Source organism: Cimex lectularius, unplaced genomic scaffold, assembly GCF_000648675.2.
Source record: "Cimex lectularius strain Harlan isolate CLEC.00 unplaced genomic scaffold, Clec_2.1 scaffold43, whole genome shotgun sequence".
In the NCBI taxonomy this organism is placed as follows: Eukaryota; Metazoa; Arthropoda; class Insecta; order Hemiptera; family Cimicidae; genus Cimex; species Cimex lectularius.
In genome coordinates this window covers 341,121-368,645 of record NW_019392661.1, presented here as the reverse complement: position 1 = coordinate 368,645, position 27,525 = coordinate 341,121, and the positions used below count along the sequence as shown (strand labels likewise).

Here is a 27,525-nt window from a genome sequence, read left to right as displayed (position 1 = left end):
ATGTTGGCACGATAAAGAAAATGTTTTTCTGAAACCTACATCACACCAGACCGCATCTCACAATTTCTGAATAATTATTGATTAACGGTCACTAATCACCATACATTTTTTACTATTATTGATTTTACATGTACTATTGTAATAATACTTTTTTAAACTACAAAATCTATTTCATATTTACACCAGGAAAACCATTTCTTCTAAATACCCACCTAAAGAAAAATGTGAAGGTATGATATTTATTTGAACCTGAAAAAATTAAAGTACAATAAGCAAAGGGAACAATTATTAAAGTCCTTAGAACATTGTGACAACTTAACAAAACCGTTTTCCTTTTAACACAACAGTTGTGTCAGGTAGTATAATGGCATAAAAGTGTTTATAGAGATTTCTGAGAGATAGCGGGTTGAAAATTTAGGATGCCCAGTGGGTTGTTGTGGGTCTCGTGTGTGCCTGGGGCCTGAGCTCTGTCAGGGGTTGATTAGGGTGGGACAGGGAGGAGTCCGGTCATGTCTGGGACCTGTGGGATGTGGACTTTTCCATATTAATTTCAATGTAATGGTTTTTATCCACATCCCGAATTGGTCACAGTATGAAAGTAAGATTTAAGTGAAGATTTCGAGGATTTCCTTCCACTCGTGTTGTGGGATGGCTCTGTCAGGCTTGGGTCTCTGGTGACCTAAGCATCCCACTTACATTGGGCGTAATCAGTAATAGATAAGGCCATTTAAAAAAAATAATAATAATTAAAAAAATAAAAACCTGAAAAAATCATTCTTACTACATTTCAATACAAAAATGTAGTATTTATATGTAATAATATGTTTATTTTTAGTTTATAGGTTTTAAGTAAAATTTACTCCTGATGATTTCTACTTACAACGTCAACAAACATGTTTTAAGGAAAATCACAAAGAAGTTTATTATTATTTTCATCATACTGTTTATTTAAGTTTGGTAATGAAATCCAGTAAACAATCCAAGGATATGTAAATAATACTTTGTAAAAATTAAAAATGTTTTAATAGTCTAATAATATAAAATTCTTGTGCATCTTGATGATTTTTAAAGTCCTATGTGTCTCAATTTTCTTCGAATTCCTTGTACATAGTTGTAGATAATTAAATTATAATTTTAAGTTAAAAAACAGTTTATTAGTTGTATATATATATATATATATATATAACGTATCTGTGATAGAAGAAATACATGTACCTGAGATTGAGTATTAACTTATGAAAGAAGTGAGACCAAAGGATGGACCGATGAGTGCCACTAGATTTTAAGCAAGACTATTTTTATTTTAGTATGTAGATTCATTTTCACCTTCATTTAAAAAAACAACAAACATGTGCAATAAATTTAATTGTCCTAAAAACTGGGTAAAGTACGTAATTTTATTTTTATAATGTATGTATATATGATGTGTTATGTAACTCTGTTCATGTAAATTTTGTTTTCAATAAATTAGGCCCTGAAGATGGCAGAACATTCGCTGAAAGCTTGGTGAAACCCAGTAGTGATGTTCTTTATTCACCTGTAGAATGACCTCAAGAAGATCCAATACAACATCATATTTTTAAAGTTGTATTGGACAGTTTGTACTTTGTTTAGGGATATAACTGTTGTTATATGTATATAATAATAATAATAATAAACTGTTCACTGTTGAACTACCAACCTTTGCCATACATGTTATAAATACATTTGTATGCAGATGTCTAATGCAACTCCTCATAAATGCTAAGGAAGCTGAGATGTGAGCATACCAAAGAACTCAATTATCAGCCTTTAAGGATGGCTCAGTATTGCACTTAAACTAGAAAAAGTCACTACGGCACCAGGACTAATATAACACAAACCCTTCTGTTTTTCCTTCTTCTTCTTCTTTTTCTTCAGATTAATGTAGTTGCAATTATTATCAAATCATTGAAATCACTCAAACAACTACTAAATATTTGAAATTAATTTATATAAATTAGTTCTCTCGAACTGGCAAAAACAATTAGCTTTTGGTTGCACCTGGATAATAAATCAACAAGTTTATCAATATGATATTTTTATTACTAATCAAATCCAATTTGTTTGGATGATTTTCCAAACAATCTAATAATAATAATACTGTATTATAAAAACAATTTACTAAATATTTGAAATTAATTTATATAAATTGGTTCTCTAGAACTGGCAAAAACAATTAGCTTTTGATTGCACCTGGATAATAAATCAACAAGTTTATCAATATTATATTTTTATTACTAATCAAATCCAATTTATTTAGGTTATTTTCCAAATAATCTAATAATAAATTATAATATAAAAAGAAAATCCCTTGGTATTTTGCCTCAAACCAACCCCCACATTTACCCTCTTTTGCCACCGTTCAATTAGCATAAAAATGCAGTGTCAACAGCTTTTTCTCCTGACCCTTACAACATTTACATAACAATGTCCACAGTGTTATGGGTGAAAACTGACTGAAGCAATTAAAGAATGATGAAACCCTTGATTCATACATTGACAATGTTGTGATTGACTGAAAAATTACCCTATCCCAACATAATGAAGGACTAATAGATGAGCTTATTAATAATAAACAGAGACCTTTTAATATTTTAATTTGCTTGTCAAGCCCAACAGTAGATCAACTTGGAACTGATATTCAGTCCATTTAGTAAATTAGAAAGAAACGTTAATTATATAATTTAATATAAAACTGGATACAGGGAATTTTGAAAGAAAGTCAACTCTCAGTTCCTATGTCAAGCTTTGGAAATATATCCTTTTCGTCAAGCTTTTGAAACTATTGCTAATGATTTACTTGGTTAACAAATATAAATTTCTAATTGCAATGTTAAAAATTGTGGCTTCAATTGGGTTTTGATTGAAATGTACAATTGGTGGGTAGTATTTTTCTTCCTCTCTACTAAGGCTAAACTCATAAATTTATTATGGTTGAAGCCATAATTTTTAATATTGTGTGTATATTTTTTAAAATATTTGTTAAAAAGAATATCACTAGAAATACATTTAAAAAACCAAAAAAACGCACATTTATATTTCATCGTTTATTTCAAAATATATGTATGTATTTTTATATTAATTAAAGCATACATTATAAATGTAAACCAAATTAAATAATATCAGAAATTCATGAGCTTTAATAAAAAATATTTATTTATGATGGTTTGAATGAAAATTCACCAAAACCTCAGAAAATAATCATTCAGTGATAGAATAAATTGTTAGTTAAATTTTACTCTATCTATATATTTTATAGAGTAGTATATGTATATATATTTATATTAGCTATATTTATATAGAGTATAGTTTTAAAGTCCTGATGTAGGGAATGTATTTCTCAAAAGCTTGATGAAGGAACATTTTTTTCATTCAAAATCTCCCTTATCTCAAATTTTTAAACACAATTATAATATTAAGACTGATACCAATCAAATCAAGATATAATTGTCATTTTTATAAACTAAATTGTGTCATAAAATGAGAACACAGACCACACCCTTGCTGTTCAGATTAAAATCAATGTCCAGTAAATTGTTCTATTTAAACCATTTAATTGTGCGAAAATTGTAAATAAATTCCTGTAGACGACTTCAGAAATATTGATTTTTTATCGTACTCAAATGGAATTTTTGTTTTTTCGCAAATATTTATGTTAAAATTACTAATTATATGGGCCAGGCACAATTTAACCGTCATCTGGGCAAACCTAGACCCTGGAAAAATATAACATTTGTTATAAAAAATAAAGTTTTTGAATAAATATTTGTACCTATGCATTGCCTCGGCCCGTGACCAAATGGCAGGTAGACATAAGTATGTCTCTTGGCTTTTTCCTCATCGCTGAACCTCTCGGGCTTAAAAACCTTGGGCTCTGGATAATAATCTGGGTTCATGTGTATGCCCACAATTGATACGCACATTTTTAAGTTTTTTTCAATGTACAGATCTCCTAGTTTTATTGGTTTCGTACAGATCCTTTCTGCTCTTCCTATAGGCGGGTATAAACGAAGTGTTTCTGAAATATATACATTTTGAAGTTATTATTTCCTAAAGGTTAAATTAAAAAAAAATAATATAATTCAAAAACAAGTAAATTAATATATACTTAAAAAAGAATAAATTATCAATAAAAATTTAAGATTTTAAATTCATATAAAACACACGTACAGATCAGAATCGTGAAATTAAAAAAAAAAATATATATATTTAAAAAAAAAAAAATAAATAAATAAAAAACCTGCAAGAACCATATCAAGGTATGGAAGATCATTCAAATCATCATAAGACAACTTCCCAGAAGCCGATTCCAGTTTTACTTTGATTTCAGATCGAAGTTTCTCCTGAATTTGGAGGTTCTGTGCAAGCTCGTAGCAAGCCATTGTTAACAAAGTGCTCGAAGTTTCATAACCAGCGACAAGAAACAGCACAGACTGAGCAATTGCTGTATCTTCGCTTATACCATCTCCTACAATTTTTTTTTTATTTTAATTGCCTATTGTTTTGTACAATACACTTAACTTTATATCTGTATAAATAAAACTAATTAGAGACATTATACACATATGATAGTTGAAAAAAATATTTTTTACAAATTTGAAAATCTTATAAGAACCAACATTTATGAAATTTGTGTACCAGTTTGATTTTCGTCTTCCTCTCCTGAAGATATGTTTTGTGCATCCATTAACAGCTGAAGAAAATCATTTCGCCTGTTTTATAAATGTTGATATTTTTATTTGACCAATGACCAAAGTATTTATTTAATTTTATAAGTCACCTCATGTTGTTGTCTAATCTGTACTTTGTCGTCTCTTTTACAACTTTGGCCAAATATGTCACTGTGTCATGGTTAAACAAAGATACTGGAAGTAGGTTTGTTATAATATTAGGTACTTCTAAGGAAATTATCAATATAATTACCATTCTACAACAAATTAATAATAAATAATATTATAAAATAATAATAAAAATTATAATTGCTTGAAATTATTATTTTTCGATTAATTTTGTTCTATAAAAGTGTAATTTAGCTTGATAATTTAAAGAACCTTATGGTTAAAATGAAATAAAAACAATTTTAAAAAGAAATTGAATGTTACAGAACTATATACAAAGTTTTGAATTTGTGCTAAAATTAAATTTCATTCTTTGTCCTTTCCATTCTTATCGTTAGATAAAGGAAGTTATATTTCAAGAAGGATTAATTTTGTTTGCATCAAAAAACATGAAGCAACGGTGTAATTAATTGTGTAAAAGAGTTAGTTGTATTCATGAAAAAACTTTTTTTTTCTATTAAGCAGGTTTTTGTTATCCACAGTGATACTTGGTACATACCCCCATGTATAACAAGTCTACTGTGCGGGTATGTCAACGAGTATCAAATATTTAAATAGCTCCCATATACATCTTCCTGTTCCCTATTAATTTTAAAATGGACAATAAAATATCCATACTTATATTGATTTTATCTGATTAATAAAACCAATTTTGTGTTAGTGTTCTAATAATATTTTATATTTATATAAAATTTACCTAGCTATATTTGATATATTATGGAAATTGGCTATTTTGTTTGAAAATTCAGAACTTTCATTTTCAAAACTCTTGCATGTCACACCAAAAGCAGTACTGGCAATGACATCCAGAGTGAATTTACGCATAGTTTCAGGTACGTTTATTGGACCTGTTGATTCTCCCCCTGAAAATTTCATAATTTAAGATATTTTTCATTAATCGGATGAATATTTTATTACCATTTTCTTTAATGATTTTTGTTATGTATTGTTTTAGGTCTTGAGAAGATAGTTCAATTGTGTCGAGCATCTTTCTGATTTTCCCAGTTGAAAACGCTGGTGCCACAATCGATCTGACTTGTTTCCACTCTTTTCCATTGAGTATTAACTGTACGTTAATGTCACAATGAAAAACCATACGTTACAATAAAACAAGAATTTTACTACCATCATTTTAGCAATATGTGGGTACTTATTAACTATAGGAGCCCCTCTGTCTACAAAGTGGTCAAAGTTGCTAGACATCACGCTTCTTAGAATATCTGGGTCCTGGATCATCAAGACTGGCCGAGACCCTTCATAAAATCCTAGTAAAACACAATTAGTTTCTGGAACTTAATCTATTATCTATTTTTACTGACCTATATAAGGCTCACCATAATACTTGTAACACATCTCGGCATAAAATTCATGAAATGACTTTCTCATAAGAAACCTATCTTTAATGCTTCCAAAAGGAAAGGCGTACTCGATTTCTTTGACACCACGCTTTTTCCAGTATCCACGGTTTTTAGTTATATGCATGTAGAAAAATCCAAGCAAACTGATAATTACAGCCAAACTCCATGTCAAAAGTTCCATTTTACCTTCAGGTATATTATTTTATTCTGTATAATTAAACTTATAATTCTAATCAGTTCACTAAAAATTAATTATCTGAAATATAAATCAAATGATTTTAAAATCAAAGCTTATTTGTGCATGAATAATGAATAAATGTATAGCAAAAAAAATTAAAATTTTACTCATGAAACATTATTAAAAAAATGACTATTACCTTTACTCCCAAATTAACAAATCCACAAAAGAAAACATTCTAAACAGAAAAGTCACACAATTGTTATAAAGAACAAGGAGGTTGATAAGAAGAAGGATAAGAGGAACAGAACAATGAAATAAAGAAGCTAAGTAGAAACAAAGATAACTCTGGATTACAGCTGGCTTGAAGGCCACTTCCAGTAATGGAGTATTGACCTTTCGCTCCATTTTTTTAAAAATAAAATAGTACTTGTATTATAAAAATAACTAAGTTGTTTAGAAAAAAATTATTTATTGACAAAATAAAAGTTTTTTACAAATAATAAATCATTAAAATAAAAATCAGTCTCTATTACATCAAATCATACATCTTCCACGTCTGCAGCTTCATCAAAATTATCACAAATCATGGGAAGAGAACAGGATGGGTTGATTTCCTGATGCAATTCTTCTGTTGTTATTTCATCTTCAGGTGGCTTGATGCTATTTATCAACCTATAGGAAAAGAAAAAAAAAGTAATTTGTCGTTACTGATCATTCTGGTCTGCCTACCCTCACTGTATTGGCCCGTTCTGCATTTCGCCATTTTCAGTTTTGGGTCTGTGTCTTATTTTGTTACCTTTTATATATTGTATTTACAGACCCAGCACTGAAGATGGTGAAACGCCAACAAATGATAGACCAACCCAGCGAAGATAGGCATACCAGGATGATCAGTAACAACCAAATTAAAGATTCATCACTCTGCAGACGACAGGAAAATTATATCATAATTATGTATGGTAAATATTATAAATTTTCAGTACATAGTTACCATTGTCCTTTTCTTCCTTGCAAATTTGATGCTGAAAAAAGATACATTTTAGTTAAAAGTAATGAGCAATGTATAAAAAATGTGAATTTTTTATTTATTATTTTTTGATTATTATTTTATTATGTTTTTATGATAATTACATTTCTGAGTGCCAGATGTCGACGGAGTTGGGGTTTCAGGATGTGTCTCAGGAGTTTCAAGAACAAATGGACTTAAAAAGTTGCTCATTTCAAATTTTACTTCACCAGGAGGTAGCACTAAAAATTAAATAATTTTAAAATAAGAAACAAAATTAAGATTAAATGAAATGTTTAAATTTTAAAACAAGCTACATTAAATTTGATTTTTTCCTTCTTGGTTTATGATTTGATTAGAAGAATGGCTATAGCTTGACACTTGTACCATAATCATTTGCAAGAATTGTGAAGACTTTATAAGCATTGAGAGTGTTCTTGTGTGTATGTATGTTCTAGATAAGCCCATGCATGCTTTATTATAAAAACTCCACATTTATAATATATTAAATTCACTAATTTCGTGGTCCGCTTGTCCAATTAATACATTACAATTAATTAAAGTTTTTAGTTGAGATGAAAAAAAGTTAATGGCACGAGCGGGATTTGAACCCACAATCTTCAGCTAGATACGCCGCTGCTCTACCACTTGAGCTATCGTGACCTCGATCCACTCGGACATCAACTTCCTATCTCAACCCCACCTTATGAGTTTTGAAAAATGGCAAAAAGGAGGAAAAATAGGGAATACTATTGTAGTATATAGCAGTGGTTATTCTTCGAAGAATGAAAGTGACATGTTCACACTTTTTTATATTTAATATCATTTTCCACTGCTTAAAGGATGTGACGATGGGATTTTCATAATAGCAAAGGATGGTGTAACTTCTGAATAGTGGAAAGGATAGTTTCAAAAAGGGTACGAATATCTGTGGTTTATACTGTGAAAAGGATGGGTTATAAGATACGTTCCTTGGGTATATATTTGCGTGATAGCTGACAGATAGAAAAAAAACCACTAATGACTTGAAAGTATCTGTCGGTTATGAATTTTGGATCAGGTAGTGAGTGAGTGTGTATATAAGAGAGAGGAAGATAGTATGAATGTATGCACACCTACAAACTGACAAAATGTGTGTGTGTGTGTGTGAGAGAGAGAGAGAGAGAGAGAGAGAGAGAGAGAGAGAGATAGTGAGAGAGAGAGATACAGACAGAGAGTCTGTGTGAGTGTGCGTGTACTACTTTTCCCAAAACAGTGTTGATTTTCACACTAAAATATTCGGTCAAAAACTAAAACTGCTGTCAATATTATAAACAAATTTACATTTGTTTAATCTTGCTTTTGCTGCATTAAGTGCACTCTCCTCTTTAAGCCATTCTTCTTTGTCAAAATTAACCATCTTAAGAATTTCATGGAACCTTAGCCTATCGTCTTCTTGCTTGGCCTGGAAATTTTTTTTTTCTGATTCAGTTTCCTCTACCTTCCTTCTCTCTCTTGAATACTAGAAATACAAATACATTGATTGTGAGCAAGTTAATTATAATACTTAGTACAAACAAAAATTACATTACAGGTATCTCAGCAAATACAAAATCGAACGCCTTTTCATGGACTAGCTTGTAAAAGCAAAAGCCAACTTCTTTGCTATTCTGTACGATATTCTTTACAAATTCTCTTAGTGTTTTCCATTCTTCCAATTCGATTCTGATCCTTACTTTGTTTCTAAAAATTAATTATCACTGAGCTAAACCATTTTTTCATTTGAGAAACTGATTTAAAATAATTACTCCAATGGCTGGGTCATGAAGAGAGCAAACATTAAATATAGCCCTCCTACTCGTTCCCACTTTGTGAACTTGGAAAGAGCCAATTTTTTAGCAATTATAAGAATTTCCCTGGTAAAATACTTCATCTCTATAACGGATGGCCTTCCACTAAAATAAAAATAAAAAATATATACATCATTGCATTCATTTAAAGATTATCATATAAAATAATATTAATTTTTTACTCAGTAAAAATGTAATAAAAGTTCCCACAATTTTTACACAACATAAAATGAAAGTATTAGGGTCTTAGTTCTGATCGAGAAAGTAAATCACTATTTGTTAATGCAAAACCATGTGTACAATAATTTCATTATTTACACAAGAGTATGAGCAAAGCATTCTAGTGGCACAGATGTATATGTGCTTGTATATTTGTGAATATTTATATATATATATTGATCCTGACTATTTTAAATGTTCTTACAACGTTAAACCAAAAGGAAACACTGACAAATCAAAGATCCTTTAGATACATACAGCAGCATACCATTTTTTCATTGTATTGACAGAAATCATAAAATCAAATGGTTCTGTTAGTAAATCAAAAGATCTACTAAACAGATTTTTTGAAAAATTCAGTTCCCTTACGGTAAAGCAATATATGGAGGAATCGTCATATTCCATCTGACAACTAAATAACAATCATAAAAAAATTCATATTGTTTAAAATGCAAAACATTACAAGATTTTACACAATATGAAGTGATCAACTTGATGATAATACTACAAACCAATTAAGTTTACCAGTTTGAGAAGACCTGGAACAAATTATTTGCTATCTTTATTTAAAAAAAAATACAAAGTAAAATCCTAACTATGCAAGAATTTACATCTAAATAACTTTTAAGAGATCATAAATAAGCATAAATTCTTATTAAAATTATAATATTAAATTAAATTACAAAGGCAAACAATTTTACATGGCAATTATTTAATTAAACTTTTACCATCAATATAATGACGAAACTAAGAGCATTATAAGTTAAACATTTTAAATAGAATATTTTTCATCAAAAATTTTGTAATCCAGTACTGTACTCTCTATCACCAACTTATTATCAATAGATTTGAGCTTTCAAAAGATAATGACGTTTTTTGGATTTGATTTTTTTTTCCAGGTATGAGGTTATATGAGCCTTGTGGTGCTGGTTTGTATGTTGGGTGTCAGGTTTGAATGCTAGATTCGTACCCGGGACCTTCACCTTACAGAGATGAGCATCGTGTCAACGACTTGACGATTACAGCCACCAGCATCCCCAAACAGCCTGCTTTGCATTAGTATAAATACTTGTGGCAGATAGCAAGAGTTAATTAACAATGTCTTTTTATTATAATAATACAAATAAACCATAATATTAATTTAAAAAAAGACTGAGAAACATAATTTTTTGATTCAAGAATGTATGGATGTACACATTTTTTGTACTGAATAAAGTTCTGAAATTAAATAAATAATTTTTTTTTCATAAATAAGTTTAAGTTATAAGATCAATTACAGTATTTAGATTTAAAGTTGTTTTATTTTCAACATGGAATTATTATCTTTCATTTTGATTCAAATCCAATAAGGATATAGTAAATTATTATTCTAATACTATACAAGATAAACTTTTAATAAATTGATGTAAAATATGAATATTAATGTTATGCTTATGTATTTTTATAAATAATATAGATTTCTGATGATGGGTGTAAATTCCCGAACGTCAAAAGTAAATGATTTTACTTTATTAAACAAACAAACAAACAAAACACATATGAAGACATCAGCATTTAAAAATAATAATAATTATTATTATTAATTTTTAAGGGCGTTTTAATGGCTAAGGTCATTTCACGCCCTAACATCCAAACCTTCTATCTTAATTTAGCTATATCCCTTCTGAGTGCGATAAAGCTCTGACTCCAAACATTCACTCGTAAACTAATTTATCCTATTGCCATCCAAGCTTTAATATATACTTTTAAAATTCTTAATTTGGATGGCCAAATGTATGCAAAAATCCCATTTTAAATTACATAAAATTTATTCCAGTTTTTTTATTAGAATTTTGAATTTTTGTGCCATAATTTAAACATTTCCCATAGGCTTGTATGGCTAATAATAATAATTAGACTAGCAAAAGTTTCAGCATGAAATCTTTTTATTTAAATTGCGATTTTGGGCATTGTAGTTTATTACCCTGCAATTTGTATTTTCTTACATTTCATTTCAAAAATTCCTGAAAAAAAGAAAGAAATCTTGCACGCACTACTTTCACTCAAACATTAGCAGGCAAACATTCAATGATATAACAATTTGGGAAAAGGCCTAAATCTCATTATAAATTCTAATAAATTTGAGAAAGCTGAAAAGAGCTCTCTGGGAGAAACACTGGGGACAATTGTTTTAAATTAAAAATTCCTTGAATAGTATCTTTGTTTTGCATATTTGTTTATTTAAAATTATTTTTATTAGACAATTTTGATGGCTTTTAGGGTGCATAAAATATTCTTACTAGTTTCACCCCACACCATAATCCCATAACATAATGTGTATTGTGCTAAGGCGGAATAAAATGATTTTAGAGCAAATCAAAATGAAATACTTCTAAAAACTCAAAATTTGTAAAAATATTTTCTGAATCTCTTTACCAACGTTTCAGCCTGAAAATTAAAGTTTACATGTTGCCTAATAATACACTTACGCACTTATTTATTTAATTAAACTAATTTAGTCATATTTGTAAACATATTTAAAATACTCAGCCACTAGGAAGCATAATGGCCCTAGCCATTTTTCCTTGTATTTACTTTTTACACATGAATGTACAATATTAGTCGCCCATTGATTATACTGTAAAGAAATAATAGGTCAAAAAGTAATTTCTTTAATTACAAAAGGAAGTTTGCAGGAACAATTTAAAATGTTTCTGCACAATGTAAAATAATTCTGTCTGTTTATATCAGGTGCTTTTTAATAAAAAGGATATAACGTTAGTTTTTCTAAATTTAAAAGCAGAGCATTTTGATCGAGCCAATCTTTTATTTACAAAAATTCTTTATAATAGAGTTAGTAATTTCATTTAATTTTTTTGCTGAACAAATAATAAAATTGTAATCAGCATAATTAAAGATTATCCCAGAATTTTCCATATTAATAATCATTAATGTAAGTAAATTCAATAATTTCGTGGTCCGCTTGACCAATTAATACATTACAATTAATTAAGGTTTTTAGTTGAGATAAAGAAGTCAATGGCACGAGCGGGATTCGAACCCACGATCTTCGGCTAGATACACTCAAGTGGTAGAGCAGCGGCGTATCAAGCCGAAGATCGTGGGTTCGAATCCCGCTCGTGCCATTGACTTCTTTATCTCAACTAAAAACCTTAATTAATTGTAATGTAAATAAAGAAAACAATAGGACCTAAAACTGTACCCTGTGATACCACACATTTAATTGATATCAGTGCACTACAGCAAGATCCAAATCTAGTTTTCTGAGCCCTCTCGAAAAGATACGATTGAAAAAGATTAAGAGCAGTTTCATTTATGCCAATTTTAAATTTTATTAGTGTTGTATGGTCAATGAAGTCAAATGCCTTAATCCACATACCTCCATATAGTTATAACTTTATAATTACCAATATACATAAATATTTATTCTCAAAAATGTACACCTATTCAATAGCATAATAATGTAGTGCACTTTTTTTAAACTTCAACATGTCACCTCAGCATGAAGACTCCTGAGTGCTTTTGCATTTTAATTTTATATATTTAATTATTTGTTATCATATTATTGTAATATTTATTATTATTGTTATTAATATTGATGTTTTCATCCTAGTAAAATTAAATATATTATATTTACTGAACAAACCTGAATATATAATAAAATTCCATTTCGATCCAAGATTCTACGAAAGCGTTGAAATCGCACGTCATTTTTCTGTAGAAGTTGACTATCAAATTGCTGCAATCCGCGTCCACCCCTGCCATTATTTTATTTGCAGACGACATGGCACTGCAAAGTGTGAAGAGGCCGAAAATCCGAAATCATCAGAGGCTCTGCAAAACTGTAAAGGGCAAAGCGACTGTTGATTGAAGGTTCCGTCGTTGCTAAGTAATGCCGTGCCGCTCTTTCATGAGTACTGAAGTTCTCTGATCGTAGCGCCAGCATGAAACATGATTGACATCACAAGCTGAGAGATTTCAACTTGAATAAAATTAAAATACAAATCGTAATTGAAATATATTGTTTATTTTATTTTACAGTTATTCATAAAATCACCGAATACATTATTCCGCTTATCGATGGTACCAATTTTAAGACATAACGTCCCATAATGTGACGTTTTTGTAACATACTGTTGACAGTTCGATTTGCGGATAGGGGTATGGCTTATTTGCAACGTTAGGCTTTGGATAAACGACTTATTTACTCCATGTTAAAACCGGTTAACGTAGACACTGTTAATACGTGTAAATACGATTTTTATACATTTTTTAGCTCTGGTCGAATTTTGTTATTAACACAAAGTTTTCAATGATTTCAGTCTGAACAATTGTGTAAGTAACAGTTTTATTCTTGAGTCGTTTCTCAAAATTGTTCATTTCATTCAAAAGCATGTTCAGCCTAGGGTTAAATTAGAAAATGCTTATGTTTAGAGCTTAATGTCTGGTTTAGCAAGTGGAACCCAGGTCTGAATGTTATTTATGGTTGGTCCTTGCACGTTTAACTCGGTGACACTTCATCAAATGGTATTTTACAAGCCAATGTACATTTGGTTTGATCAACACCATCGTCTGTCTGTTTTTGTCAGATTTTTTTACACCCATGTAGCACATCCTGCTGGTTTATCGTGTTTTATGAGTTTCAATTTTATAGTCAAGAGTATGTACAAAAATAGCAGATCAACCACTGAAGATGCACCTGACATGGTCAGGGTAGAATACTCAAACTTTTGTCATCTTAAAACTGTTCAGTCATCTTGCTTTTCTAACTACTATGATTACTTGAGCCATTTCCTACCATTTGGCATATTTCATGATAACTCTTACCATAACTTCATGAGTAATGTTCCTATGATTGTACTCTACCTTTAGTCACTCTTCCCTTCAATTTCATAATAATTTGTATTATATTATTAAAAAAGTGAAGTAATTCTTGTCATACAGGGTTTAACATCTAATGTAGGTATCGTGAGCAAGGAGTCGTACTACTCACAATACTTTTTTCCAAATTAAAGTTCAAGGTCTATGCTGGGATTCGAACCTAGAACCAAGTATGATAAATATGAGTCAGATGCCCTAACCACTCTGCCACTGAAGTCTGCAAATTTTTTTATGAAATCTCTTAATCAGGATTGATCAAACTATGGCCAGATGGAACCACATCTAGACAATCGCTGAATTAAATTTAATTATATTGGTAAATGGATGTGACATTACAAGTATGACAAAAGATCAAATACATCACTAACAAATGTCTAATTTATGATAGTCTTCTAAAACTGATCTAGACTAAGGACTGGAGCTTTGGGATTCTGCCAGGTGCTCCGTCATAAACGAAGCCAAACATCCTAATCCAAAATTATTAGAAAAATTCCAATGCGTCCTTCGGTATTGAACGAAACCATGTACAATGACATTAGCATACACTCCGTTCTTGACACTACTATCTAGATATCTTAAGTTCCACAAACCACTGTCACTGATTAACCACCCAACAGCTCTCATCCTGCCGAATACCTACAAACAAACCCTTTTAGAAGGCTAAAGAGGCAATGTCCCAGAGATATCCTGTCTAGTGAAGAAGTGATCGTGAAATGTAATAGGTAAATGTAATTGTCATTTGGGGGGATTGTGGTATCCTGATCATGGCCTAGTGGTTAGTGTGATGGACTTCAGCTTGTAAACGCTGCAATCATGGGTTCGATTCCCGCCATCGCCCCGGCCTTTTTTTTCATGCATCCCTTCCCACAAAAAATACACGACATCCTAACAGACAACTGTCCCCTGGCTAAATGGGAATCATAAAACCATTTTTAAAAAACTCACTTGGAGTTAAAGTTAGTTAAAATACTCACCAATCTCTGATTTTTTTTTATTTTTTTATTGTTATTATTATTTATTTATCTTTTTGTCCAGTTGCTTGTTACTCAAAATTATGAGTGGTTTTAATAAAAACAAATTAAAAATGGTATAAGTTGGTAATAAAAATTATATGTAATTGAATTACTATTTCATTGTTAGACTTTATACTACCTACTCATAAACTTATGACTAGAGCCCAGATTTTTATGCAATTGCATAATCTTTTTGCAATTGTTTTTTGCTTACAGCCGTGATAATTAGATATTTATTCAAATCATACCTCCGTGGTACAATGTTTCAAATTTTATTCTGCATATTTTTGCATATTAATTTCGCAGATTTGAAACATTTTTGATTACCTGAAAAAATAAAAATAGAATAGCCAACTAACAACATGAGAGGAAAAATGAAGCCTACAATTTGATTCAGATTTCAGTTAAATTTCCAGAAACAAAGACATTAACAAACTAACACTGTAGAATTATTTTAAAATAATTGTCATCTTATTTGACACATCTATTTCCAAAACATCTAGGTGCAGTTTCTCCTTTAAAAAAAAAAAAAAAAAAAAAACTTTTTCTAAGTAGTCTGGTTGTAGAAATAGGCACCTCATTTCAAATAAAAATAGTCAGTCCCTTTCATATTTTCAACCCAGTTACCTTACAATAAAAAATGAATCTGGGAACTTCAATTTCTTCTGAAATGGCATGTTGAGTTTTTCCAAAAATACAAGATTGACTGAATTGGAGACAATTAATTTAATTTTAAATGTAAACAATAAAATTGTACTGGGAATCAACGATCCTGTTATTTAGTTATTTATTTAACTACAAGTATGCGTCTATCCTGTCAACATTGAAAAAAAAATTCTGACCAATAAATGCTGTAGTTTTTTCAACTAACATTGAAACTATTACTAAAACACTAATTTCGTGGTCTGCTTGACCAATTAATTAAGGTTTTTAGTTGAGATAAAAAAGTCAATGCACGAGCGGGATTCAAACCCATGATCTTCGGCTTGATACGCCGCTGCTCTACCACTTGAGCTATCGTGACCTCGATCTACTCAGACACCAACTTCCCATCTCAACCTCGCCTTTTGAATTTTCCCTCCTTCGAATCCCGTTCACTAAAGCTCTCCGTGGCCATTTCATTTGTCGTCGAGAATCCAGTCCGATTACACGACATTTGAAAAATGGCAAAAAGGAGGGAAAATTCAAAAAAGTGGTGTTGAGATGAGAAGTTAGTGTCCGAGTGGATCAAAGTCATGATAGCTCAAGTGGTAGAGTAGCGGCGTATCTAGCCGATGATCGTGGGTTCGAATCCCGCTCGAGCCATTGACTTTTTTATCTCAACTAAAAACCTTAATTAATTGTAATTGAAATCTATCTCATAGTAAATTTTAATTCAGTTCATTCTTCTAAATTAAGCTTAATTATTTATTTTGCATATTTTAAATTATATGATTGTGTGATTGAGATGTTTCCGTTCTGTTTCTTTTCCAACTGAATATGTACTAGAACAAAACAAAAAAATATAGGTTAAAAAATAGTTAATTATTTATCGGGTGATGTCTCTGTCATTCTCACATTTTAAATTGTTTTGTTCCAATTGAGGGTTTTAGTGCATATAAATCCAGGCTGTACTTAAAAAATAGATTAGATAGCACTGAATATATTCATTTTCACAGGTCAATTGTTTATATGCTTAATAGTTTTAATGTTTACATCTGGAAATGTTTTGCTGTCTTAATTTTACAATAGGACTGATCTGAAAACATTTTTAGTGCTACTTTGAACCAAAACAAATTTATAGTTTACTGACACTTGATATTATGTATAATTCATGTAAGATGTTAAAAAAAATATCTCTGGTACTCATATATAATTTAGTTAGTTTATTTTTGAAAATAATTGTACCTCAGTAATCCTAATTGATACGGTAAACACTAAACCCAATCCAGTCATGTTTTTATTGTTAAAATTGTTCTAATACTTATGCCTATCTTCCAGTTACTTGTAAATACCTTTCTTTAATTTCAGAATAGATTCAGAGATGGATTACAAACAGTTTATACAGTTGGCACAAAAGAATAAACCGTTCGAGCGTATCCAATTGGAAGGCTCACAGACAATCGGCCATTTGAAGACCGACAAGGGGAACAATTCAGGATTCCGAACAAGGAAGCTAGGGAGGGAACGGCTGGGGGTTGACTATGCAAGGCAGTATCAACTTGAAGATGAAGAATACGAGCGTCAAATGCAATATACTCATGCGGGTCAAATGTACACTGTTGATGATCTAACTTCTGTTGCAACGGATTGTTTCAACATGGAACCCTTGAGTGAACAGTTGACTTATGTCTATGAGAGTTATTCTTTTGAAACTAAACAAGACAGCGATCTCCAAATCAGCGAATACAAGGAACTGGTATATTTCTTTCATAATTTTATATAAATAATTTTAAGTTGTTTAGACTTAAGCAAATTCCAGTAAAATCATGTGAACACTTCTTACACTTCTATGTACTATTTTTACAGTGGATCTGTTTAAATTGCAATTTTATACGCACAATTGTGTCTTTTATTTTGAATTATGTTTGTTTTAGATTATTGAACACATAGATCAAAATTTAGTTACAATAATCAAAGGGCAAACTGGTTGTGGTAAGACAACACAAGTACCGCAGTTTATCCTTGACAGTTGCCGAGACAACAACATCCATTGCAATATAATTGTAACCCAGCCGAGAAGGATCGCTGCCATATCTGTAGCCAAACGTGTCTGTGACGAGCGCAAATGGGAACTCGGGACACTTGTCGGCTACCAGGTAAATTGTTTAAGAGTTTTCATAACCGTACCTTTGCTAAATTATTCTTTTTTCTTAAAGATCGCTTTAGAAAAACAATGTTCAAAAGACACGAGACTGCTTTACTGCACAGCGGGTGTTCTTCTCCAGGAGTTAGTGGCAAAGCAGAACTTATCGACCTACACACACATTATCATAGATGAAGTACATGAGAGAGACAATGAGACTGACTTCCTTCTCATTGTACTAAAAATGCTTTTGAGAGTGAATGGAAATAGAACTAAGGTAATGTTCATCAAACCAAACCATCACTATCAGATTTTAATACCATTTGCTTTCAGGTTATTCTCATGTCAGCAACTATAAATACAGATAAATTTGCTGAATATTTTTCAAAAACGGTTCGTAATGAAAAGATTGAACCACCAGTCATTGAACTCACTCGCGAAACAAAGTTCCCAGTTTCTTGTTATTATCTTGATTCTCTTATTGATCGAGTTCCTCTCAAGGTAATTTTTTTTTTTTTTTTTTTTTTTTTTTTTTATTATTGCATCATATATAATTTTGTGGTTAAAATGTATTTTAACTCTTTCAAAAATTATTTTTTAAGGCGCCAAATGTATTATATAACGAACCTACCATCACTAAAGAGGCTTATGAATTTGCCATCATGCTAGTTGAAGTGTTTCATAAAATTGATATTCAGGAGCACAAGAGAGTACCGTTTTTAGGCTCAGTATTAATTTTTCTACCTGGACTACAAGAAATTGAAACACTTTATGAAATGCTCTCAAAAAGGAAAGCCATGTAAGTTCTTAAATAGTCCTCAGTTAGCCATTAATTTTTATACTAACATTAAATTTTAGAGAGAAGAACCCAGAAGAAGAATGGATGATATGCCCATTGCATTCCTCTGTTACTTTTGATGAACAAATTAAAGTTTTCAAATTGCCACCTAGAAGGACTAGAAAAATAATACTTGCAACCAACATAGCAGAATCATCCATAACAGTGCCTGATGTTAAATATGGTGATGAGTTTTTATATGTTGTAAATTTCTTATATACTTTCTTTTGTATTTATTTATTGTTTACAGTTATTGATTTTTGTCTAATGAGAATGCAAGTCCAAGAGTGTGACTCAAGTTATTCCTCTCTTCAGCTCTCCTGGATTTCAAAAAACCAGGGGCAACAGCGTGCTGGAAGAGTCGGAAGAGTTATGCCCGGTCGAGTCTATCGACTTGTACCCGAGGCTATTTACGAAGTATCCCACATTCAGCATTTTGGCAATTAACTGTTTATTAATATTCGATTTTCACCAGGATTTCGAAGAAGAGTGTATACCTGAGCTAGTGAGATGTCCTTTGGACTCGTTGGTTTTGAAAGCTAAGCAGCTTAAAATGGGTCCGCCCGTTGCCATCCTTGGTAGAGCCATGGATCCACCAGATTTGAGTAACATATACCGGACTGTATTAAATCTCAAAGAAGTAAACATTTATTATTAAATTAACATTTCTTGGCAAAATTAAAAAAAAAAAATTACAGATGGGAGCTCTGTGTTTAACAGTCGATGGTGAATATAAGGAAGATGACGGTGATTTAACTTTTATTGGAGTAATTATGGCCTCGCTACCCTTAGACACTCATTTGTCAAAACTTATCATATTAGGTCACATGTTTAGCTGCTTAAAAGAATGTGTTATAATGGGTAATGATTTCAACTCTGATTTGTATTATTTGTGTGTTCATTTTTTATATGTTTGTGTATGTATACAATATCGATATCGATAATATTTTTTTATCGCTGAGCACGTCTTCCACCTCAATTTTATTTACAGCTGACTCTCGTTATCCGTGCTTTCACTCATTCTCAGTTGTCCTCCTAGTGAGTTCAAGAGGAGAGTGGAGAATCACCAAAAAACAACTGAATGTAACACGTTGTAATCTTTGCTGTAAAGTTAAAAAATTCATATATAAAATTGACGACGGGCACAAACGATACAGAAAGTGTCTGATTGGTTGGTATGGCATGGTGGTAAGGATACTAGGATGTGGGGTTTGCTCTTCCCAGGCACTGCAGCCTTCTGGCTTATTGTTTCTTCCTAGTTACTTAGTTCAGTGCAATAGATTCAATCCTTCTCCTTAGAAATATCAGGTCATTGACTGTCGCTGCTACAATTTGATTCCCTAAGTTTTTTTCCGTACTTTAGGTTAAATCTCTATTGAGCTGTTTCTTCACATTCAAAAATAATGAGTGGCCGTTTCTTCCTCCTCATTACATAATCTACAAATGGGATCATCGTTGAATATACCCATGTTTTGTAGATGTTTTCTCAGATGCCAGTGACCGGTTGGTAGTCCTACCACTCCTCTGAGTTTGGCCCTCTCCAATTGCAGCAATGCTTTTGCCAGTCTTGGTGAGGGTTGTTTCACCATAAGTTTACAATGCCTAGTACTGCTAGAGTTTATCCACTTCTCCTTTTGTTTTGCTAGGATCCCTTCTGTGATGGAAGATTCTATATTTGTTTTTGTTATCCCAAGTATAGGTTCAGGGCCTATGTATGGTCTTGCAGATCCTCCTCTGGCCAGACAGTCTGTTTTGTCGTTACCCAAAATTCCCCTGTGCCCTGGCACCCAAGATATCAAGTTGTTGTGTTTCCCTAGGTTTTGGAGATTTTGGATGCATTCGCTGACTAGTTTTGATGTGATTCTTTTACATGCTAATGCTTTAATAGCTGCTTGGCTTCTGATCTTCTAAGGATTTTTTTGTCAGTGTAACCTCTTCTAAGATTTTCCAGGGCACAAGCATTGATGGCATGTATTTCCGCTTGAAAGACCAAAGTATTCTTCCCTAATGAGTTTGATTGCTCATATTTTGGGCTTGTACAGAAAATGCCTGATCCGGTTCCTTCGTTTGTTTTGGAGCCATCTATGTACCATTTCATTGTACCGTTGAGACTTTAAAGGAAGTTGTGAAGATTGTTTCCGGGATCATGCAGTCAGTCCCCATTTCTAATAATGGGTGTCTGATTTTGTTGATTATGGTTGTATGCCCGAACTGTTTAGTTCCTTTTCAATTTAATTGTTTCTGGAGCCTAAATGAGCTTTTCCTAGCCTCTCCTTGTGTCAATATTTCTAGTGGAAGTAGGTTTAGCAAGGTTTCTAATGCGTTGGTAGAGGTTGTTCTCATCGTCCCTGGTCTGATTGGTATGCTTATAGAAGAAAATGCTTCAAAGCCTGAAATTCAAGGTGTTTCATATTATCCACAGTGATGTTTATGTGATTGTGATTGCTATCGCCCACATATAACGAGAGTCTACTGTATAATAACTTTTAAAAGTGTGGTTAAATGACAGTGACACCCCAATGGGTAATTGTATTTGGACTTGTATGACATTGATTTAATTTTCTTTCTTATATATATTTTTTTTTAAATATTTTAATTATTTTTTTACATCTAACATTTATTCTAATACATTAATACATATTTTATGTTAAAATTTTAAACAACTCATGAATATATTTTTAATGTGATTAAAAGTATGAATTTCTTTCTTTGGTTTTTAAGCAAGTGCTATGGCTGTGAAAAGTATATTCAGCACACCATTTAAACAACAGTTGGCAGCTTACAGTTCAAAATTATCGTGGGCCGATTCGTCATTCAGTGATCCAGTTGCTTTTCTAAACGTTTACTGGGTACGTACAGTGTTTACTGAAAAATATATTTTAACACTATTGACAAATTTTGGTTTTCATTTCATATTTCATCCAAGATTGCTTCATTTATTGTATTTTGGTGGGATTCATATTGTCATTTCATGGATATTTATTGATTACTTTTGTATTTTATTGGTTTGCACATGGATGCATGACTTCGCCATGCAAGTCTAGAACTAATTTTTTACATTTAATAATTCCTTTGGACCAAAAAATTTTATCTAAAGGTTTTCTTAAATAACCCAATTCTTTAGCTAATATAAAATTTGAGGTATCTCCTGTCAATTGATAAGGCAAGAAAACAGAATTATGATATTGATTAAATTCACTATTTTGCGTGGTCCGCTTGACCAATTAATATCATTCAATTAATAAGATTTTAAGTTGTGATAAAAAAAGTCAGCGTCACGAGCGGGATTCGAACCTACGACCTTCCGCTTGATACGCAGCTACTTTACCACTTCAGCTATCGTGACCTCGATCCGCTCAGACACCAACCTCCCATCTCAACCACACCTTTTGAATTTTCCCTCCTTTTTGCCATTTTTCAAATGTCGTGTAATCAATTTGATTCTCGGCGACAAGTGAAATGGCCTCGGAGAGCTTTAGTGAAGATATACTCCATTTAACTTGTTAAATTCACTAGTTTTCGTGGTCCGCTTGACCAATTAATACGTCGAGGTCACGATAGCTCAAGTGGTAAAGCAGCGGCGTATCAAGCCGAAGATCGTGGGTTCGAATCCCGCTCGTGCCATTAACTTTTTTATCTCAATGAAAACCTTAATTAATTGTAAGTTATTGATTAAGTTATTGTTTATTATTAATAGTCAATTTAGATATAATTACAAACATCACCAAAATAAATAGCAACCGACATACATAATATTAAACCACTAATGCAAAATATTAAATACACAAAGAAAAAAAACCCAAAAAATCAATTTAAATGAAGACCAACTTTTCCTCTCATTTAACTTTCACCTTCAGAAAACAATGCAAAATAAACTATGCAGATTTTGGCTGAAATGATCAGGGACTGTCAATTTGTACAACATGACTTCATTAAATTATCTTTGTTGTAGCTGTGGCGACATAAGACCACAATGGGAATGTTTAAACGCACTGGAGCCATCAGTGAGCACGAGTGGGCAAAGAAGTATTTTGTCCAGGTAAAATCGTTAAAGGAAATTGCACGCCTTGAAAATGAAATACTCGAAAGGTTAAAGAGGCTTAACATCGAAGTGGGTAGAGAAGAAATCCAGAATGATTTATACACCGAAAAAGACAAGGCTTTGATTCTTAAAGTAAATTTTTTTGTATTTAAAATTGGACAGAATTGTAAATTCGTTTTCGTTACAGCTTGTTTTGGCAGGAGCTGCTTATCCTAATTTCTTCTCGAGGAGTACACCTGATGAAAAGGAAGCGGTTAAAATTCTAGGAGGCCGGGATCCATTTTCTACTATATATTTAACCAATTTTCCTCCTAATCAACCAGGACCCCTTTACATTCAGAGTATAAAGAAACATTTCAACCATTGTGGATCTGGAATAAATGTTTCATTTGACGGAAGCTTGTTTGTATTTGTAATTGGAATAATTTTAAAAAAAATTGTTTACTGTTAATTTTTTTTTTTTTTTTATAGTAAAGTATACCTTCAGTTTGAAAGCAGTCATACTTCAATTGATGGAGCCATCAAAGATCACATCACTGGAAAAATCATGCTGGCTATTTACAGGGCCATTAAACTTCGCCAATTAGGAATTCCAATAATAATCCCTGTTCTACCGTATGTTTTGCTCATTTTTGTTTGCATTTTATCGTGTACTGTAAATTGATTTTGCTCTCCAGTCATGCAGAAGCTCAGGAGAGGGCAAAACAGATTTTTGGAGACAATCTGAACACAAATGTTTTCTGCTGGGAGAAGAAAAAGGAGAAAGTTGTTCAACAAGTCGTACTTCCGGGGCTTAGTGTTTCCGTCATCCCTGTCATTATTACCCATGTAAGTATATACAAATCGATTGTTTAAATTTTTAAAAATCCCATGTTTATTAAGTAAAATTATGCTAAATGCTAATTCAATTTCAGCTGGACAACCCACATCTTTTTTGGGTCCACCTGAGTGCCGACCAGTACAAAAAAAGACACCTTTGGCTTAATTCGCAGATGTCTCGTCCTGGTTTTATGGTGCCGATTAAGAGGGAAAATGTAACCCATGGGAAAGTCTGTATAGCGCCTTATACTGAGGACGGTGATAAAAGTTATTATAGAGTAAAAATCATTTGGGTCAATGAGACCGATCCTATATCAGCACAGGTAATTTCTAGCTTCTTATTTCTAAAGTTTTTACAATAATTCTCAGCTTTTATATCTTTTATTTATATAATTTGTGTGACTACAGGTTTTGTACATTGATTATGGCAATAAGGAAGTTGTGAGTATCAATGATTTATATGATTTTTCCAAAGAAGGAAAAAAACTCGGTTTAGAAGACGAGCCCGGACTCGCTGTCAAGTGTTCGCTAGCTGAAATAGAGCCTTCAGTAGCTCTGAATCCAAAAGGAAATTGGTCTCGAGAAGCCATAGTCACTTTTATGAAGTATTTCAGTGACAGCAAGGGTATTGCCAAGGTAAATGTTTAGTCGATTTGGTCTGACCTAAGGGTTCCCTTTATTTATTTTAATTTAATGTTTTATCTATTTATATTTTTTTAAACTTAACACCCTCTGCCTCCCCATTTTCTATGACAACCTCAATGAATTTTCCCCATGAAACTGATTTGTACTGTTGATCTTTTTATGGGGATTTCCTTATACTAAAAGTAAATTCATCCAATAAAAGTTTAATCAGAAGTTTTAAACAATTATAAATGTACTGATTATATATATTTGTACAACAAAAAATAATGCAAGACAAAAATGATAACATATTAGTCCGACTTTCTAACAATTCAGTATTCATTTTGTCAGTGAAAAAAAAAAAAATTGTTTTGCAGATATATTCTACTGTAAATGATACAATGATCATATATTTGTACAAAAATAAGGCCAATAATGATGAAGAGGAAAATTGGAGCGACTTAGTCCCTGAAAACTCCTTCAACCATTATCTTATTCAGAAAGGCTTTGCTGAAGTGGCTGAAGAGCCATATTTGTCTAGGGTATTTAAATAGTTGTACACAAAAAATCATTGAATTGATTTTATTTATTTAAATAAATTTACAGGAGAACTATACACTGCGACAGTTGGCTCAGAAAAGCCCTGAAATGAAAAGTCCATACCCTACTTTGTACCCCAATAAAGATCTTTTTACAGGAATTGCTTTTCAGTCACCAGCTGAACACGAATGTAAAACTAAGGTTGAGTATAATAATAAACATTTTCATAATCAAAGTATTGAATTATTTTTTGCCTTTCTACCACAGATTAAACTTAATGGACCAAAAAGCCCTTTGGAAATGAACTTAAAATGTCTTACGAGAAAGTGCCAAGGGATGGATGTTCAAATCGAGTGGAATTCTGTCAATTCAGTTTTACTAGATTTATTTCCCATGGACATGCACGATAGGTCTGATTATGAATATGTCAATTTTTAATGTTAGTCTTCTTATATACAATTTCATTTTTATTTTTTCCCCATTTAACAGGTTAATTATAGCATCTTCAGTTTCTCAAAAGAATAGTTCAGACCGTCTTATTTTAAGAAATACGACACTTATGCCAAATATACACGGCCTCCTTGCTCTACTCATAATGATATTTGCACCAAAGACAGAATTGAGGTGAACAAAATATTTTTTTCATTAAATTTTATATTACATACAGATATTCCATATTTTAAAAAAAAATTGTTGCTATTATTCTAATATTAAAATTCAATTTTTAGGACTGATCCTGATAGAAGGGCCTATACAGGTGCTTTGTGTGGTCTTGGCTTTAATGAAGAAACAAGCGAGGCTTACAATCCGGAAAATGATATTGAAGTGACTTTTGATACAAAATTTGATTTAATGGATTTAGAAAATGTAAGCCTTTAATAAAGTTATTAAATTCACTAGTTTTCGTGGTCGGCTTAACCAATTAATATTATTCAATTAATTAAGGTTTTTAGTTGAGATAAAAAAGTCAGTGTCACGAGCGGGATTCAAACCCACGACCTTGATACGCCGCTATTCTACCACTTGATGTCACGATAGCTCAAATGGTAGAGTAGCGGCGTATCAAGCCAAAGGTCGTGGGTTCGAATCCCGCTTGTGACACTGACTTTTTTATCTCAACTAAAAACCTTAATTAATTGAATGACTTTAATATACTAATGGTACTTTTTATATACATTTAAAAAAATTGTATCAATCTTTCTCTATTATAGATTAATAAACTGAGATTCTGGATGAATTACATAGTCCGGGGGGATTCCAACGTGGAGGAGAATGACATATCCTCAGTTCAAGTGTTGCAAGCTCAGAAGAAAATCAAAGAATATATTTTAAGGTAATTTTCTGTATTACATAATAATGTGAATAAACATTGCTGTTGTTTTCCCTATAACAGCCTTGTTGGAAAAAAGAGGCCGAGCAAACCCCAGGAGATATTTGAAAAAAGTTTCGAATGGGGATTAGCGCCAGAAGAATACCTTCTTAATCCTCAGCAAGGAAATATCAAATCGATCTATCCACTTATTTGGGCCATCGAGCTGAAAGAAGGTGTGGTCTTATCGAAAATCGCTGCAATGCAAGCGCACCTCAAACAACTTCGTTTATATTCTGAAGGGTAAATTTCTGCAATTCTACCCCTAATTGAAAAATTCTTAAGTTCTAATTTGTTTTTATTTTTTTAGAATTGAGATGTTGAAGGGTGAAACTAAATGTGAACTCTGCCAAATTGTTATCAAAAATGTACCTCATCTCAAATTACACCTTCACACAACACTACATAAGACTAACTTTGCAAACTTTGCCACTTCTTCATAGCTGTGAGATCATTCTACCATCACTGTAATATTAAAATTAAAAATACTTTTGTATATTTTATCAAATAACTTTTAACTATAAATTGTTTTATAAACAATGTGTAATATTTCCCTATCATATTCATTAGTTGTAATGTTTTCTATTGTTTATATAGTATATGTATAGCATTTTTTAACACTGGTGTTTCTTATCAGTGACTTTTTGATGTTTACTTTTAAAAATGATGAATTCTTTTCTTATTTAGAAAGTACCATTTTTATAATTGTATTTTACAAATCAAACTTTTCTTTGTACAATTGTAGGAATAAAACAAATATAGAGTGAAATTTTAATCACATGCAAATTTTTTGTTATGTTTAGTGAATTCAAAAAATTCAGGCTTCAATTTTTTACATGTAGAAAATCCTAGCATAATGAAAGGGAGTCAGGCCAGTACGAAGAAATCACGTAGTACATTGGTATTATCATTATATCACAGAATAGAAACTGAAAAATTGGGAGTAAACAAAATCCCTGGATATTTTATGAGCTGAGAATCGTAATTTTTTTATTTTTTAGATTGTTTTGGAGAACCCTATTTAAAAGATTTTTATTTGCATTCTGTTAGATGGTTTAGTTAATTTTTATAAAAGATATATATTTTTTTAACAGAAAGTTTTCCCAGTTGTGAATCAGCCAACTGGTTGGGGTTCTATGATAGACCCGAGGCAGTATTTCGC

At 31.6% G+C, this 27,525-nt stretch overlaps 3 protein-coding genes across 4 annotated transcripts; 1 reads left to right on the top strand and 2 right to left on the bottom strand.

Moving 5' to 3' along the window:
- Positions 1-3,254: 3,254 nt before the first annotated feature.
- Positions 3,255-6,750, bottom strand: LOC106662622 (cytochrome P450 6k1-like). Its single transcript, XM_014386827.2, has 10 exons — positions 6,595-6,750; positions 6,179-6,473; positions 5,985-6,124; positions 5,778-5,925; positions 5,557-5,722; positions 4,802-4,948; positions 4,660-4,733; positions 4,262-4,489; positions 3,794-4,039; positions 3,255-3,737 (listed from the first exon to the last, which is right to left on the bottom strand). Exons 2-10 carry the CDS (start codon positions 6,396-6,398, stop codon positions 3,574-3,576), a joined length of 1,533 nt encoding a protein of 510 aa, XP_014242313.1. The 5' UTR covers positions 6,399-6,473; positions 6,595-6,750; the 3' UTR covers positions 3,255-3,573.
- A 100-nt stretch (positions 6,751-6,850) lies between these two features.
- Positions 6,851-13,370, bottom strand: LOC106662674 (snRNA-activating protein complex subunit 1-like). Its single transcript, XM_014386908.2, has 7 exons — positions 13,099-13,370; positions 9,192-9,338; positions 8,976-9,126; positions 8,728-8,905; positions 7,530-7,646; positions 7,390-7,420; positions 6,851-7,070 (listed from the first exon to the last, which is right to left on the bottom strand). The coding sequence occupies exons 1-7, from the start codon at positions 13,236-13,238 to the stop codon at positions 6,938-6,940; spliced, it is 897 nt and encodes a 298-aa protein (XP_014242394.1). The 5' UTR covers positions 13,239-13,370; the 3' UTR covers positions 6,851-6,937.
- Positions 13,371-13,600: 230 nt separating this feature from the next.
- LOC106662563 (probable ATP-dependent RNA helicase spindle-E) lies at positions 13,601-26,819 on the top strand. Of its 2 annotated transcripts, none has more exons than XM_024224872.1 (25): positions 13,601-13,787; positions 17,362-17,744; positions 17,923-18,144; positions 18,205-18,408; positions 18,465-18,632; positions 18,734-18,930; positions 18,990-19,153; positions 19,220-19,386; positions 19,445-19,609; positions 19,668-19,830; positions 21,691-21,818; positions 22,922-23,143; positions 23,199-23,413; positions 23,483-23,626; positions 23,689-23,839; positions 23,926-24,153; positions 24,239-24,466; positions 24,832-24,996; positions 25,061-25,195; positions 25,262-25,404; positions 25,484-25,618; positions 25,723-25,861; positions 26,206-26,327; positions 26,388-26,606; positions 26,674-26,819. In XM_024224872.1, exons 2-25 carry the CDS (start codon positions 17,370-17,372, stop codon positions 26,804-26,806), a joined length of 4,332 nt encoding a protein of 1,443 aa, XP_024080640.1. In that variant the 5' UTR covers positions 13,601-13,787; positions 17,362-17,369; the 3' UTR covers positions 26,807-26,819. The 2 variants fall into 2 exon arrangements, with proteins under 2 accessions (XP_024080640.1, XP_024080639.1); XM_024224871.1 differs by having other exon boundaries at positions 17,357-17,744.
- Positions 26,820-27,525: the final 706 nt, after the last annotated feature.

Bases quoted from the DNA above. Each gene is read 5' to 3' on its own strand.
- LOC106662622 (XM_014386827.2), bottom strand. From the start codon at position 6,398: ATGGAACTTTTGACATGGAGTTTGGCTGTAATTATCAGTTTGCTTGGA. The intron at 5,926-5,984 runs GTAGTAAAATTC...ATTAACGTACAG, and splicing joins CACATATTGCTAAAATGATG to TTAATACTCAATGGAAAAGA. The intron at 4,949-5,556 runs GTAAATTTTATA...AATTTGTTGTAG, and splicing joins AATATATCAAATATAGCTAG to AATGGTAATTATATTGATAA.
- LOC106662674 (XM_014386908.2), bottom strand. From the start codon at position 13,238: ATGTCGTCTGCAAATAAAATAATGGCAGGGGTGGACGCGGATTGCAGC. The intron at 7,421-7,529 runs GTAATTATCATA...ATCTTTTTTCAG, and splicing joins GACATCTGGCACTCAGAAAT to CATCAAATTTGCAAGGAAGA. The intron at 7,071-7,389 runs GTAACTATGTAC...CTTTTCCTATAG, and splicing joins CAAGGAAGAAAAGGACAATG to GTTGATAAATAGCATCAAGC.
- LOC106662563 (XM_024224872.1), top strand. From the start codon at position 17,370: ATGGATTACAAACAGTTTATACAGTTGGCACAAAAGAATAAACCGTTC. The intron at 25,862-26,205 runs GTAAGCCTTTAA...TCTCTATTATAG, and splicing joins ATTTAATGGATTTAGAAAAT to ATTAATAAACTGAGATTCTG. The intron at 26,607-26,673 runs GTAAATTTCTGC...TTATTTTTTTAG, and splicing joins CTTCGTTTATATTCTGAAGG to AATTGAGATGTTGAAGGGTG.